Raw genomic sequence first — 16,621 nt, 5'->3', positions numbered from 1 at the left:
CACAATCTACACACTGAGCACGGATACGCTTGCCAATCGTGTGCATTGTATTCTCAAACAGAGTTTACGTGCCCGTTGAATGACGAAGATACGACGGTTTTGGTGTTCGGAATGCTGTTGGCTTTTAGCGGTTTGTGAGAACAAGAAGGAACTGGCCGCGATACAAAAAAGAAGATAGCTGTCCAGTATTTTTAAATACAATACAACACATGCAGTTATGATACATATGCTGGCCAACATCTGACAAATGAAACAAAAGAGGCGTAACACTGACCTTGATTGACGGTTTCGAACTACGTAAAATGTTTTGCGTGTTTTGCGTAAGGATTGAATGCCAAGTCTAAGAATGTAATCGGTAGCCTACAGTAAACATAATTTTCTGTCACAATTTTATTTTTATTTTTATATAAATGTTTACAGCAGAGTTGTATATCACACAATGAATAATAATGTAATTGTTAGCATCAAGTGTGTGCTACTTAGATAGATAGGTAGATAGGTTGTTACTTTTTTTATAGGCTACATCTAATAATGCCAGGGGTCTGTGTATCTGTGTGTATCTGTGTGTATCTGTGTATTTGTTTGAGTGGGCAGCGACTTTCCAACAATTCTATCTCGAGAACCGGGCACTCTTCGAAGTTTCGTTGGACTCTGCAGAACGGATCTTGGTACCAAAGCCACTGAGAATAACTGTCAATACTAGCTGCATCACGGGCACTGCACTCTCTATCTATAAATCAAGAAATCTCAGTGTCACCGACATCATGCGGGCACTGTGCCCTATCTATAATTCCAGGAATCTTTGTGTGTTCCACCAATTTGATCACGGGCAATGTACATTATCTATTGTTCAAGTAATCTGTATTTGTGTGATTGACTGGCCACACCAAACTTTAGACAAAACTTGAGAGCCCTGCAGTTTTATAGAGAACAGCAGTCTGGAAGTTACTGGAAGTCAGATCTGACTCATCAGGGTTATCAAGATCAAGGTTGTCACTCACAGTGGAGGTTGAGTACTAATGATGAACATATTTACATCTCTGCCAAACCTGAAACTGGTTCCTCCAGGACTGTGGACACCTCTTATTGTCTTCTTCATTCCTCCACCTCCTCCTTTTATCAGATGATTTCCTGTAATCGACCAGACATTTACCTGAGAAGAAGAGTGAGACGGACTGTTCTGATCAACTGTCTCATTCTGACTCTAACATCGCCATGTCCAATAAAGGTAAGAGCTACAGTATTCTGCTGATTTTCTGTTAAATTACGCAGGTTTTTTTCAGTAACATACTAATTAAATAATTTACAAAAACAATAGAAACAGTTTGGTGGATTGTTTTAATCCCACTTTAGAGTGTGGCTCAGAGTAAGTAGAATGTGTAGGATTGAAAAACATAAGACAAACAGTGCCATAAACATGTTCTGAGTCTTTATAAAAAGAAACTTGTGATGACATGTGATCGAACATACCATCTATTTACGACTGGATTATACATAGTGTCGTACAAGACTAAATATCACTAGTTGTTTACATGTAATACATTACATTTTGGAATCCAACAGCTGATGACCTGAGGGTCATTCTGGTGGGTAAGACAGGATCAGGGAAGAGTGCATCAGGAAACACCATCCTGGGGAGATCTGATGCCTTCAAGGCTGAACTTTCTAGAAACTCTGTGACCACAAAGTGTGAGAAGCAGAGTGGGGATGTGGATCGGATGAAGATCGATGTCGTTGACTCTCCAGGGATTGGTGATGGGTTATCCAAACAGAAAGTAAAGGAAGTCAAATCTGAGTTAGTTAAGGGTCTAGGGTTGTCCTTCCCAGGACCTCATGCCTTCCTGCTGGTCATCAGTCTGAGGGACAGACTCACACAGGAGCAGAGAAACTGTGAGACCTGGATCCAGGATAACTTTGGAGACGAGGCTGCAGACTTCACTATCCTGCTGTTCACTCATGGTGACGCTCTAATGGGAGAAACAGTAGAGAACTTTCTTCTAGAGAATGAGGATCTCACTAAACTATATCACCGCTGTGGGCGCAGATATCATGTCCTTGATAACGAAGCCAGCGATAACACCACCCAGGTCCCAGAGCTGCTGGAGAAGATAAGGAGGATGGTGCATGGGAACGGAGGAAGGCACTACACCTACAACATGTACAAGAAGGCCCAGGAAGCATTGAAATTGCCATTTGAATTAATGTATGGAACAGTACTACTAGTAGTAGGTTTATTCATGATTACATTGGCTTCCCGAATTCCTGATTGATCCTCTCTCCTGCGATTCTCATCATTTGGACTTTTACATTTAATTGAACATCATTTTACATGTTCAGTTTTTTGTTCAATGTCGCATGGAGGAATCCTCATATTAATCTTCACTAAAATGTAAAATGACCTAAATCATATAAATCATCATAGATTAATACCAGAATAAAAAAGAAAAAAATGTAATGTGAATTTTCGAAATGTCAGTTACTTTGATTACAAATGTTGTAATACGTTTTCAATGTTGTTACATATTAGTGTTTTATTTACTTTCCTTGTATGTGTATTTACTTGTGATTCTTAGACTAAAGCGCAAAATAATTTACTTCAAATTTGACTTCTTTCTCAGAAGGTGTTATTCACTAAAAGTAAAGATAAGACATTGAAGGTTACCGGAAAGTAAATAGGAATATTATGGAACTGGTTAAGGAATGTTTGTACATGAATGACCTTTTGGCATTTGACCTAGAGGTAATAAAGACAGGACAGAATACTGACGTCATCTGAGTGTTTTTATTATGAATTTTGTAATGTTTTAGACGGTTATAACAATCAATCATCATAATAGTATCATTGTATCAATAATTACAGTTGATGTCCCAATAGTAACCATAGTAATAATATAAGTTAATGCATTTTGTATCCATTCTTAACATTACATTTAAAAACAACAGGCTTTATTTACTGACAGATTTATCACTGCACATTGATACACAGACAGACAGCAAGAGACACGGAGGGAAGTAGAAGTGAGGAGGAGGAATGAAGAAGGGATTGTAGGATGAGAGTAAGCTGGCAGCTGTACATTCATTGAACAAAAGTGTTGGAGAAGACCGGACTGAAATGAAGGGAAAAGATGGTGGGTGGGCGAGGGGGGAGGGGGGGGGGGTGAAAGGAGTGAACGAGACAGATTGTAAAAAGAGTGGAAGAGGAAAAAGGGTGAAAGACAGAGACGACCCGAGTAGCTTTATCACAACAATGCACCCTCCATTTATGTGAAGTTTTTTTTTTTTAATTACAACAATATAACACACAAATTAATTGACACTCATCAAGCCAGGAATCATCGTCCTTATTACTACTACTACTATTATCATTATTCTGTTTTCAGATTTGACAATCTTAGAAATATGTGACAGTTCAGATGGAAAACTATACCAATGGTACTAATAAATAACCAAGTGTTTATGCTGCCCCTCTTACAAGTACATACAAAGAGCCACGTGGAACTGCAATAATCGTAATAATAACAAGTAATTGTATGTACATAAAGTTCAATACAATCAATACAGTCAAACTGCCCTAGCTGAGCTGACATTCTGGATACAGCAGGGGTAGTGTGTGTGTGTATACATATCTGTGTGTGTGTGTATACATATCTGTGTTTGTGTGTATACATATCTGTGTTTGTGTGTCCTGAAGTTACAATAGCAGTGTGCAAAGAATGGGACGATGTCACGAGGATCAATCTGATTACAGGTGTCATAGAGGGGGTCAGAGGTACATTGAGCGACTAGAGGTGATTCTTCTGTGGTCTTCCGGCCGATCTAGGGACAATTTAGACACGCTCAGAATGAGAAGGCTTTGCTTTCTTCCCTATAGAATCGCATCCAGGTTTTGTATGCCAAAATGAAAGCTGGCTTCAATTTCTAAGTGCTGTGCAAGCAAATTCTCAAATCTATCCAACGTCACTGCAAAGCTGAGCACATCGAAGCAAGCTGCAATAGTGAGGTAAAACATACAGACAGCACGCACAAAAGTATCTAGCGAGATACAACGTCATTAAATAACAAGTTAAAGGTACCTGGACTAATTAAAACATTTTGGTGGTAATTTAGTGCGGAGCATTCTAATTATGACCGACCATCAGTGGTTTTCCGTAGGCTGTCTATAGATTTTGCAACAAGGACACAGTCACCAGAGCGAGACTCTGCGAGGTAAAATCAACCTTGTCATGAGTCACATGACCGGCTGGGCGCAGCCCTACCATCTACCCTCTGGGATGGTGTTTCTCTGTAGTCAAGGAATGTGTAGAGAGAAAAAGGAAGGAGAGAGATTGTGCAGCGAAAAGACAACTATATAGTATAGTTTAGAGATGTGTGGAGATGAGATAGGATCGTGGTTTGTGTGTCTTTACCTAAAGACCTATACAAGGCCAATATCATGTTAATCACATTGCTTGAATATTAACGTGTGTGGTGTAAGCCTTTGATGAGTGACACAGGTAGTTCACAATATACAATCTCGCTTCAAAACAAGTGTTCTTCCAACCTTCAATTTAACAATTTTAATTATATCGACGTATGATACCTTATTATGGAGAATTGGTGAACCACGTACGATTTTTGTGGGTGGTTTTAGTCAGGCAATAAGTTTATACTGTATACATTGTGCCATAGAACATTTACGTGGATAACGTATGCCTGTGTTGTCATTGGCTAACAGCTGACAGATGGTCTTGTGTAGTGATGGGTCACAGGAGGACTCAGAAGTATTCCTGTATGTATTGTGCATTGTGTTTTGTAAGCGTACATTCCATAGACTAGAGGTGTCAGCAGTTGTTGATGTTCGACACGCCGTGAGCGTGTGCGGAAAGCCCCCCCGTTTGAGGTTCCCGCGGTAACGGGCGAAAGGGGCTCAGTAGCGGCGGGGATTACCGTCCCTCCCCTCCTTCTTGATGATGATTCGCTGGTCGTCGCTCGCGTCGTCGGGGGACTCTGCTACCTCCTCCTCCTCCTCTCCCTCAGCGTCAGCTGAGATGCCCATACGAGACTCGTAGGACTGGACAGACAGAAGGGGACAGACAGACAGACAGTTTCAGACTAACCCTTCTGATGGAGGGATTGACAGTACATGCCTTGAAACAAGATGTGCTCCTTTTTTTCGGAAGCAGACCCAAGTTCTGACCAACAACCAAGAGCCGAGTTCTGCTTGCCGTATCTCACTCGTATCCCCCGAGCCCACACACAGATCCTTACCTCCATAGGGTTGACAATGATGGTGAGGGCAGAGTCATCCCATTGGCCACTGCCTTCTTTAGCCCCGCCCCTGGCGCCCTCGCCACGGCGATGTATGGAGCGGATCCTGAACACACCCAGGATCACCATGACAACCAGGAAGCCAACGCAGACCATGATGATGACTGTGGCCGCGCCAGGCACCACTGAGGAGAAGAAAGAAGAGTTAATAAACAACCAAAGGTCACAACTGAGATCAGATAAGCCTACCTTTGGTCCTAACCCTTATCTATAAAGATCTTTAAAAGAAAATGCAGGACCCTAATTCAGTGCTTACTACAGTTATTAAGTCACAAATTATCTTGAGGTAACCATAGGTAACGCGTCTTGGACTTGGTAAAAACGCTGCAGTTTCGATGACGTTGCCACTTGTGGTGGGAGGGGAGTATAACGGCTGGATGACGGCATGAGACGCACCTGAGTTGCGGTGGGGGCTGGGCAGGGTGTGTCCGCTAAGCTCTCCGGAGTGGTGAGAGGGGTGGAGGAACTGCTGCTGGGAGGCCAGCAGGTGGGACGGGGTGGTACAGGCTGTCCAGAGAATGCAGGAAGTTACCTGCGGGACAGAGAGAAATAAAGACAAAGAGACAAGGAGAATGAGAGAGAGAGAGAGAGAGAGAGAGAGGGAGAGGGAGAGAGAGAGGGAGAGGGAGAGAGAGAGAGAGAGAGAGAGGGAGAGGGACAGGGAGAGAGTGAGAGCGAGAGAGAGAGAGAGAGAGAGAGAGAGAGAGAGAGGAGAGAGAGAGAGAGAGAGAGAGGAGAGAGAGAGAGAGAGAGAGGGGACAGGGAGAGAGTGAGAGCGAGAGAGAGAGAGAGAGAGAGAGAGAGAGAGAGAGAGAGAGAGAGAGGAGAGAGAGAGAGAGAGGAGAGAGAGAGAGAGAGGGAAAATTAAGAGAAATCCATCGGGTCTTCAACCGAAAAAACCCTTAACTAGATTCGAGTACGTTTCCCCAGTGTAAACCCAGACTACAGAGCTGTGCTACGCCAGGTAGACAGTCTGGCGTTCAGCCTCACCTCCAGTGTGAGCTCGTTGCTGGTGTATCGTCCGTTCATCTCCGAGCAGGAGAGCCGGAAGCGCCTCTCAAACCGGGCGGAGCCTTTGGCGAGCCGGTAACGCACGGAGCGCAGGACGTCCTCGTACACGGAGATGGACTCGGCTCCTAGGGGAACGGAGAGGAGGACAGGAATGTTTTTCGAGACTGCGAGGTAAAATCAACCTTGTCATGAGTCACATGACCGGCTGGGCGCAGCCCTACCATCTACCCTCTGGGATGGTGTTTCAGTGTAGTCACGGAATGTGTAGAGAGAAAAAGGAAGGAGAGAGATTGTGCAACGAAAAGACAACTATATAGTATAGTGTAGAAATGTGTGGAGATGAGATAGGATCGTGGTTTGTGTGTCTTTACCTAAAGACCTATACAAGGCCAATATCATGTTAATCACATTGCTTGATTAACGGAGAGGAGGAGAGGAACGTTTGTACTCTGACTACACGACGGCAGATGGACCCTCTTTCAAAACCATCTCTTCAACCCTACCACCACGCACATGTGCAGGACTCTGAGTGGGTGGTTGTGATAACCTCCATATCTCTTTAACCTATCCAGCTGCAAGATTGCTATCAGATTTGCTGCAAGGTCACAAGCCGTACCAGGGGCCAGAGATATAGCCGTACCTGTGATGGCAATGTAGGCGGTGGTGTTGATGATCTCTAGACCTCTCTCTCTCAGAGCATCCAAGTCCACCAGAAGCTCCTCCCTTTCCGGGTTAAGCTCCTCCCCCAGGGGCTGGACCTCACAGCCATCGAGAGTGTGGGCCACAGCATCAGACATCAGAGCTAGGGGGGGAGAGAGAGAGAGAGAGAGAGAGAGGAGAGAGAGAGAGAGAGGGGGGGGGGGGGGGGGGGGAGAGACAGAGAGAGAGGGTGAGAGAGGGAGGGAGAGATGGAGAAAGAAAGAACAAGAAGACAAACATGAAAATCGGTGTTGAAACCTGAGATGACATCGACAAAGGTAGTCAGGGATTGGTGGAGGGGTTAAGAGAACCTGGAGGGATTAGCCGGATAAGACGAGACTATCCCATTTGAGAGAGCTACAGAGTAAAGTACGCACACTATTAAGTGCTGACAGACCCAGCAGATAAAGCACTGCAAGGCCTCCGTGGACTACGCTCCCCAACTCAAGAAGTTACGCAATCATCATCCCCATCATCACAAAAACAGATGCGACGCTCTTCCCTTGCTCTGTACAGGCCCACGAACGTTCGCTCGGTCCGGTCTGAGACAGGAAGCGTTGTGAGCTGCCTGTGGGTCTGGTCCTGGGGTGGATCCAGGATATCACCCCCACATGAAGAGACCTAGAGGGGCTTGACCCACGGCCGAGGGGGGATGGGGGTCTTCTGACTCACCTCCACCCTCCATGCCCTGTGCAGCTGTGTTGACAGCGTGGGGACAGGGAGCAGACGATCCTCAGCTCGGGGAACAGAGGGACGCCACGAGGACCCTCGAACTCGGGCGCCGGGCGGGCCAGATGGGGGGCCGACGCCCGAGAGGGGAGATCTGAGGGGCGTCGGGCTGGAGGACCACCAGGTAACCTTCCAGCTGCTTCAGGGACAAGCAGCTCTCCTCGTTGAAACACCTAGAGAGAGGAGAGGGAAGAAGGAAGGAAGAGAAATGTTTGTTAACCGATTCTCATGAGTTTCAAGTCAGATTAAATAGCAATAATTACAGAATTATTTTGTAATCTGTCGTTTGTGTGTGTGTGTGTGTGTGTGTAAATGAGAGAGAAAGGGGGACAGAGAAAGGGGGGGAGAGAGAGACAGAGAGAAATAGACACTTTGTAACTTCTCTAATACTATCAGTGTACTGAGCAGCTGCTTGTATGAGTCTCTCCAGAAGGGCCTGCTGTTCAGCCATCTGGGAGGAACTGTGACCTGGAATCCGACTAATCTTAAAAATACTCTGAACAGCGTAAATAACAGCAACTCTTCCGCACTGAAATCCAGTTAAAAAACCTGGTAAATACACATAACCTCTTGAGCTTCAAGTCGGACAGAACCATACAAATAATAAAAACACTAATACCTGAGGGGAAAATAAGAATTATTTTTGTATTGCAAACGTACAGGACACGCAAAGCAAATGAATATTTTATCAATAAAGTGGATAAAGAAGTCATGTGCATTGACCCCACATATTTCCTTCCTACAGTGTTAGATTTGTGCTCTTCCACCAAGTCTCAACCAATGCAAGGCAGGAACGTTCACGTTACGTAAGATTAGATCTCGATTCAATCCACAAAACTCACTCACAGCTAAACATTTTTCTGCATTATGTGTCATTTAAATAATCAGCTTAAGCTAACTTGACACAAATTCAGAAAATCACACCTTGAAGTGGTCTATACACCCTAATAATATTAAGGTGTATTTAAGGAGTGGCTTTGCATATATGAAGTCACTATTGGTCAATGGTCAAAATCTTGACCAAAAGATAAACAGAAGATAAGATAGCCAGAGTTTATCTTTACTGTGACTCACATGTAAATGCATGATACACATTTAAAAGTCCTTTTATATAAGCTATTATTAAGCTATAAAGCTATTAAGTCCATGTCGGAGTTCAATGTGTAACAAATATCTCCAAGCAAATGAATCTGTGGCCTATGTGTGTGTGTATTTGTGTGTGCGTGTGCCTTTGTGTGTGTGTGTGTGTGTGTGTGTGTGTGCGTACCTGAGGGAGGGTGGTGAGTTTCAGGGGCCTGATTCCAGGGGTGGCAAACCGTAAAGAGTTCCTGTAGGTCACCTGCTGCACGGCGCGGTTTAAAGCTCTCAATGTCGTCTCCCTCCAGCACCAGCACTGACTGACTGGGGTTCACATGTACCTGGGAGACAAAAAGGTACATTACATTTACATTTAGTCATTTAGCAGACGCTCTTATCCAGAGCGACTTACAGTAAGTACAGGGACATTCTCCCCGAGGCAAGTAGGGTGAAGTGCCTTGCCCAAGGACACAACGTCATTTGAACGGGCGGGGAATCGAACCAGCAACCTCCTGATTACTAGCCCGATTCCCTAACCGCTCTGCCACCTGACTCCCCATGCACGGTACATGCACTGAGGTCACATATTTATTTCCTGATGCTGATGTTGACAGTGACTGTCAATATAAATCCTGCACACTCCACGCCATCCATTTCATTTATTCAATTTGTATTTCCTTAGCAATATTTGAATCGTCTAAATTAGGGATTCAGATGGCTGAGCGGGTTAAGGAATTGGGCTAGTAATCTGAAGGTTGCTGGTTCGATTCCTGGCCGTGACAAATGACGTTGTGTCCTTGGGCAAGGCACTTCATCCTACTTGCCTCGGGGGAATGTCCCTGTACTTACTGTAAGTCGCTCTGGATAAGAGCGTCTGCTAAATGACTAAATGTAAATGTAAATTGAAGTTTACCTTCATGCCTGAGCCCAGAGTTTCAAGATCTCCAAAGTCCAGCCCCCTCCCTGCAGGCGTAAAGACACTCCACCACACTGTGGGGCTCCACACTTCCTGGTCTCACCGTCACCCCTGACAACAGCCTCGATATCCACCCACATACTTCCCTGAGGATCATACAACCAGACGGTGAATACACCTAACACAAGAATTTACATATGGATTAAACACAAACACACACACACACACACACACTAACACTCAAAACACAATTCCACACCCAACACAGACTCTCAAACACTCCTAACAACAGAAATGTAGTCACCGTGTCTTTGCTCTCGGGGATCGTGTTGTTAACGATGTCCTTCTGTTTCTCTTCTGGCTCTGTGGAGGAAACCGAGAGGTGAGAGTGTGGGTACAATGGGTGAGAAATATAAATGAGGAAACAAACAAGACAAAGAGTGAAGCAATGAAGATCAGACAGTAGGAATGTTGAACGAGGGGAGGGGGGGTGGGGGGTGGGTGGGTGGGAGTGTTTGAAAATAGGTGTACCATCTCCTCATTAAAACTAGCATCTGGCACCACACAGTAATGTATGTGTCTCTGTAATTGGAGGAGTCAGTGTCCCATTTTAGTGATTATCTCTGGTGTAGCTGGCAAACTAACAGTCTGGCCTGCCTGTTGTTTTGTTTCTATAAATAATTGATAAAGTCAAGTGATATTAATAGCTTGACAAGATGCAGGGCATATCAGGAAAATATAACTGGGTAAATGAGGTGGAGAAGTCAAACTTGTCTGACTTGCTGAATGAGATTTTAACCTGCTGTTGCTGTTGCTTATGTTAACGGTGTTTCCCACAGAATGTGATCATATTTGTGGTGGTAGGCAGGGGCAGAGCAGACATGTGTAAAAATGTGGGGCTCAGCCCAAACTCTGTCCTAGTATTGGTTAGATGTGAGTGTAGATATGGACGTCAACAAGGGATTTTAGCTAAATAGAAAAAATTTACATTTACATAAATTCATTTTAAAGAGTTTAATTCAAAACCAACAAATTCGGTGGTGTTTAAATTTCTATATGAAGTATTAAATCCCTTTTAAAATTCAAAACATTATGTCACTGATTTGCTTCCATAGCGTTCCAACCACAAATAAATCAATGTATGGGAAACACTGTGTTAGGCCTGTGAAATGTTGAGTAGGACTGTCTCTGATTGATTGACAGGCGAGTTATACATGATATCAGTCCTCACCCCCAGCAAGCGCCGATAACCATTCGCTGATGGGGGGCAGGGTTGGGAATGGCACCGTTGTCGTGGATGAGGGGCGGGGTCGAAGGTCACCCCGTCTACATACAGGGTCACCGAGGGGAACTGGACGCTGAGATGAGGACAGGTGATGCCACTCACTGTCACACACCTGCCAAGGAGGAGGGGTCAAGGGTCAGAATACAGGTGATAGGTTCTTTGTCGACTTTCCAAGAATGTTCAGAGGTCCTTTCTTGTAGCAACAGGTAGATAAAACCAAAGAAAATCGAGACAGAAGGATTTGAGATAAAGATATAAAGACTGAGGGATAGAGAGACACAGGGATAGAAAAACAGGGGGAAAGACAGACCAGCAAGGTAGAGAGAGAGACAAAAGGGATTTGCCAAATCCTGTGTGTGCCAGCTTGCCCCCATCCCAGATGAATCTGTCTGGGACCAGTCGCTTCACCCAAAACCACTTATCTCCCCCCCCCCCTTCCAACCCCCACCCCCACCCATCCCCTCCCAACGACCCCAGACCCCCTGTAACCATCCCGCATTATCTTCAATCCCCTCAATCTCTCTATATGCAGAGGTACTCTACAGTTTCCTTAGAACATACAAACACTGCTATCCTATAGCATTCACTCACAGGAGAATGTGTGATAGTATGTGGGCTCTCCAAATATCCTAAACTCCCATCTAATTGTTCTGTACGAGGTTCTAATCAATGAACAGAAGTTATGCAAACAATGCAAAAAAAGAATTGGGTGGAAGGGATGAGTATAGCTCAGTGGTGGAGCATTTGACTGCAGACCGACCACCAGATTGGAGGTTCGAAACTAAATTTGAAGAGTTTCCTCCGGTAAGTATTAAGCTCCTGCTAAGTTCTTGCGAGCTATATAGACCCTCTGTAGAGAACTGGCCTTTTTTAAATCTCAAGGTCCACCATGGGTTAACACCTGAACTAGATAGCAGGGGCCGGCAGGGGCTGTTTCTAAGAGATAATAGTGGACGACGTTTGGACCTGAGGACACAGTACCCAGGGTCATATGGCTGAGCGGTTAGGGAATCAGAAGGTTGCCGGTTCAATTCCCGGCCATGACAAATTACGTTGTGTCCTTGGGCAAGGCACTTCACCCTACTTGCCTCGGGGGAATGTCCCTGTACTTACTGTAAGTCACTCTGGATAAGAGCGTCTGCTAAATGACTAACTAACTGTAAATGTAATGTACCTGCTCCAGCTTCCAGAGGAACTTGACGGGGCCGGGCGGCAGAGACGTCGGGCCAGTAGAAGAGGGAGAGGCGGGCAGCCGTGGACAGAGAGGGAGTAGTGGGAGAATGAGTCGTCTTGCAGGACCATGAGGGGGGGTTCAGGGGGGGGGTTAGAAGGAGGATGTAGTCAGGCAGACATTGGGACAGTTAGGGAGGCAGCACAGAAAATGTCATTCAAAGTGTTCGTTTAACACTGGGAGTGTTTATAGAAGTCTGTCTTGTGAGAGTGGTCCTACAATATGTAGACGCTCAACGAGGAAAACCGGACACTCCTGTTGTGCAACTAACACGCCGAAGTTTGCTGTCTCCCAGCCTGTGGTTTCTGCACTTGAGCTCAGACACTGAGATGTGGAGGACAACTGAGGTATACTGAAGCTGCTGAGACACACACACACACACACACACACACACTAGCTGTGGCTCTCATGGTAAGCTACCCCTCATTACAAGCTGCATATCTGCATATGTGTCAAACCACTCCAACACAGCTCACAGCTGGGTACGCACTTGTCCTGTCACTCACACCAAATCTGAGCTCATGTGGTGTTCTTATTCTTTTATGCGATAGTCACATAACACGGAGAGTTTTACAGACAGTTGGAACAAATTAATAAAGACAGCTTGTTCTGCGCATGTGCAGTGTGAGCTGACTTTCTGGCTGCTAAGCACAACAATGATGAGTGATTTCTCCAAGGCAACACAGCAAACTAACTTTGCCACTTGGATTATGTTGCTGTTTTATACAAGTATAGATTGACAGTTAAATTATTAAATAAACAGCTAAAATGCACATTGCTGCTCCAAAAACTTCCACCTGATGAGGAGAGGAAAGGTTGGACTTTATTTGATTTAAATTAGCATCAACTGTTGTCTAAAAGAATGTATCTTTGCAGTTACTGACCATTCTTCACAGTGCTACAGACAATGGTTTCCTCCTCCCTGCGATTCCCCTCGGGCCTGATTGGCTGGAGGCTGTGCATTGGCCCCTCCCCTTCGCATCCACAGCTGGAGGGTAAAGTGGTCGCCAGACACCGCCCGCGGCAACCGAGTCAGGTACCACAGCAACGTGGGTGGAGCCATTGAAGGAGAACACCAGCGACGAATCAGAAGAGGGTAGAGTTGGCAGGGCTGAAGTCCAATTGGCTGCTGGGGAAGGAGGCGGGAGCAGATCCACCTCGCCCCTGACAGCACCTGAGGAAGACATGAGACAGGAATTTAAAATGTGTTTCATACTGACTAGCTTAAAACCTACCTTTTTACCGAAGCAATTTTATCTCAGAAGGGTTTTACTACTTTTGTTAGTTATATTATTGTTTTTATAGATTTGCTATTTTAATCATTACTTTTATCACTTGTATTATTGTTTTTATTGATTTTATGTAAAGCACCTTGAGCTACAATTCTTGTATGAAATGTGCTATATTAAAAAATAAAAATAAAGTCTTACTAACAATTTAACTTCATATATTAAATGAACTACATCTTCAAACAAGTGTTTGTTTCTGTAAAATTTCAGATGGCTGATGGCTGAGGGGTTAGGGAATCTGGCTATTAATCAGAAGGTTGCCGTGCCAAGTAACGTTGTGCAACTTGAGCAAGGCACTTCACCCTACTTGCCTTGAAGGGGGGGGGGGGCTGACTAAATGACCCCAAATGAACAAACAGCGTTTAAACAAAATGCGACCCCCACCGCACAGTCGCCGCACTGATCTGTCGGAATAGCTGTCTCTGTCACAGCCCTTCCCGATGTGTCCGGTCTGGAGATCTACGGTGGCCTGGATGTTCCCACACCGTCTCCTCGCAGGTCTCCAGGTGCAGGGAGGGGAACAGGGGAATGCTTCAGAGGCCGGGGGAGTACTCCACCCTCTTGGACCATCCTAGCAACAGGACAACACACACACACTCTCCTTGCTCAAACAGCACAGACATCGTTTTCAATAAATATGAGGCCCAGAGTGATTTAAATTAAACACAGTTGAAACCATTTAGCTGTTACTAATTCAGATATAGTCAGGCACACGGACATGAAAAGACTTATTATGCAGCCCAGGCCATGGTAGCAATGGTGGGGAGGGTGTGTGTGGGGGGGGTGGGGGGTTGTGAATCGGAAGCTGTGAATAAAGAGTGTGAGGACGTGTTGGGGGTTATTGATTACCGATCCAGCCAGGGTTTGCAGGATGTTTGACCGTGACGACGACCTGGGCGTCGACCTGAGCGCGGTTCTTTCCACAGTCAAAAGCGGTCACCCAGAAGGTGTGAATGCGCTGGTGCTTGGAGTCCAACGGCTCCGTGTTCTTAATGTTACCTAGGAGATGGGGGAGAGAGAGACAGAGAAAGTAAGAGAGAGAGAGAGAGAGAGAGAGAAAAAGAGAGAGAAAAAAAGAGAGAGAAAGACATGTAAGTCTGCAAACATGCACACATTCAAAAGCACAGCATGACAAATATTCTCCATGGCCCACTCACTGACACCCCCCCCCCCCCACACACACACACACACACACACAAGCTCAAGTGTTCGATAAAGTGCATTCTAATTGCAGGGTGACAAAACAGATATAAAAATGAATACACTAAGACTCAAACCACAAACCAAATGTCTCCTGCTATTTCCAAAGACAAAGGGAGAGTTTGTTAGCCTTAATATAGCTGGCAGTTCATCCAAAAACACAGGCCCACTGATAATGACTCAGCAACCAGAGGAAACAAAACCGCAGAGAAAGAGGGAGGAAAGAAAGGAGAATGTCAGATGTAGAAATTGAGGAAAGAGAGCGAGACGCGAGAGGACAGTGGGCAGGATGTCTGAACCCCGGACAAAACAAAAGATCTCCTGCGCTGCACTTCAGCGGAGTCTGACCCAAATTAGAGAGGAGCTTCTAATGCCCCGTAGCCTCCCAACCACAGGCAATAATGCAAAGTCATGCTAAAGAAATGAGTCTCCGTCTTCCTCACTGTTACATTACAAAATGTCCCCTATCAATCTCCCACTGGCCAGTCAATGGCCTGAGATGTGAGTCCTTATGGACTGAAACAATAGCCTTTTTTTCCTCTGAGAAGGCAGACATTTGTATCATTCGACTCAGAACAATGCTTCTCCGCAAATCTTAACTAAACTCTTTCTGCACTGTTCGTAACAGTCACCACTGCCCTCCTACACGATTTCTATTTTGAAGGCCTCTACCTGTACACCATCAGTTCTTTTATAATCAAAACCAGTGCAACGCAGGCTTGCAATGCGCCATGACCATTTGTATTGAACTGTGGCTTTTGTGCCTAGCGCGGTACAGCGTAGCGGACATGTGACGAGACAAACAGCCACCAGTCTCTCACCATCGTTGTCGATGGCAAAGGGTATATTGTGGGTGATGATGTCGTAGAAGCATATCTGGCTGTACTGGGGGGAACAGTCTGCATCCAGGGCCTCCACGCGTACGATGCGGTCAAACAGACGGCCTTCTGGGACAGACGCTTCATAGCGACGCTCCACAAACACGGGGGAGAATTCGTTGACGTCGTTCACGCGCACATGCACCGTGGCCCTGGGGGGAGGGAGCAGGGCGGGGGGGGGGGGGGGGGAGGGAGCAGGGAGCGGGGGGAGGGAGCAGGGCGGGGGGGAGGGAGCAGGGAGCGGGGGGAGGGAGCAGGGCGGGGGGGAGGGAGCAGGGAGCGGGGGAGGGAGCAGGGCGGGGGGGGGGAGGGAGGGAGCAGGGAGCGGGGGGAGGGAGCAGGGCGGGGGGGGGGGGGAGGGAGCAGGCGGGGGGGGAGGGAGGGAGCACAGCGGGGGGGAGGGAGGGAGCAGGGCGGGGGGGGGGAGGGAGGGAGGGAGCAGGGCAGGGGGGGGGAGGGAGGGAGCAGGGCGGGGGGGGGGGGGGGGGAGCACAGCGGGGGGGAGGGAGGGAGGAGACAGAGAGAAGGGTCGAGAGGAAAATATAGTGAACATACTGTGACGGCTGACAGGATTATCAAACACATGATGTACTAAGTTATGTTACTAATACCTAAAGGCCTATATTGTAAGTCCCATTTAACTAAATGGCAGGGGGAGAATTTTCAGAAAACGGGTGCGGGGTGATGTTGTTTTACTAACTTGTGGGACTTCTTGCTGTTGACTCCATCGGGTCCCTCTCCACAGTCGTAGGCCTGGATGGTGAAGCTGTGTTCCCTCTGGCTCTCACAGTCCAGGGGCTCCTTGGACCGGACCAGACCCTCTCCTGTGGAGCGGTCCAGCACCACCGCTTCAAACTGGACTGAACTGGATCCTGAGGGCCCATTGTGCACTCGGAAACCACAGATCTCACCTGGAAGAGTTAGGGTCACGAGCATGCATGGTTAATTTGAATAGATTAAACGCGTGGTTAATCTCTACCTTCAAAATATAGACTGATA

At 46.2% G+C, this 16,621-nt stretch overlaps 2 protein-coding genes across 2 annotated transcripts in view; one reads left to right on the top strand and one right to left on the bottom strand.

Moving 5' to 3' along the window:
- The first annotated feature begins 1,161 nt into the window (after nt 1–1,161).
- LOC136944311 (GTPase IMAP family member 9-like) lies at nt 1,162–2,750 on the top strand. The gene is made up of 2 exons (XM_067238034.1): nt 1,162–1,228; nt 1,564–2,750. Exons 1-2 carry the CDS (start codon nt 1,216–1,218, stop codon nt 2,268–2,270), a joined length of 720 nt encoding a protein of 239 aa, XP_067094135.1. The 5' UTR covers nt 1,162–1,215; the 3' UTR covers nt 2,271–2,750.
- A 31-nt stretch (nt 2,751–2,781) lies between these two features.
- clstn3 (calsyntenin 3) overlaps nt 2,782–16,621 on the bottom strand; it is a 17,735-nt gene continuing 3,895 nt past the window's right edge. Inside the window, 29 exon segments of the mRNA XM_067238035.1 lie at nt 2,782–5,050; nt 5,248–5,432; nt 5,704–5,803; nt 5,805–5,838; nt 6,296–6,443; nt 6,959–7,120; nt 7,690–7,729; nt 7,731–7,823; nt 7,826–7,919; nt 9,014–9,021; nt 9,023–9,103; nt 9,105–9,164; nt 9,737–9,781; nt 9,783–9,861; nt 10,027–10,103; nt 10,973–11,041; nt 11,043–11,105; nt 11,107–11,136; nt 12,199–12,228; nt 12,230–12,271; nt 12,273–12,313; nt 13,140–13,188; nt 13,190–13,273; nt 13,275–13,429; nt 13,929–14,022; nt 14,024–14,115; nt 14,394–14,543; nt 15,566–15,774; nt 16,323–16,533. Of these exon segments, the coding sequence (XP_067094136.1) occupies nt 4,907–5,050; nt 5,248–5,432; nt 5,704–5,803; nt 5,805–5,838; nt 6,296–6,443; nt 6,959–7,120; nt 7,690–7,729; nt 7,731–7,823; nt 7,826–7,919; nt 9,014–9,021; nt 9,023–9,103; nt 9,105–9,164; nt 9,737–9,781; nt 9,783–9,861; nt 10,027–10,103; nt 10,973–11,041; nt 11,043–11,105; nt 11,107–11,136; nt 12,199–12,228; nt 12,230–12,271; nt 12,273–12,313; nt 13,140–13,188; nt 13,190–13,273; nt 13,275–13,429; nt 13,929–14,022; nt 14,024–14,115; nt 14,394–14,543; nt 15,566–15,774; nt 16,323–16,533 (2,669 nt within the window). The 3' untranslated portion in view covers nt 2,782–4,906.

The sequence above is a fragment of the Osmerus mordax genome, chromosome 6 (genome assembly GCF_038355195.1).
Source record: "Osmerus mordax isolate fOsmMor3 chromosome 6, fOsmMor3.pri, whole genome shotgun sequence".
Classification (NCBI taxonomy): domain Eukaryota; kingdom Metazoa; phylum Chordata; class Actinopteri; order Osmeriformes; family Osmeridae; genus Osmerus; species Osmerus mordax.
Note: the sequence above shows the minus strand (reverse complement) of the source record. Positions and strands in the feature narration are given on the sequence as shown.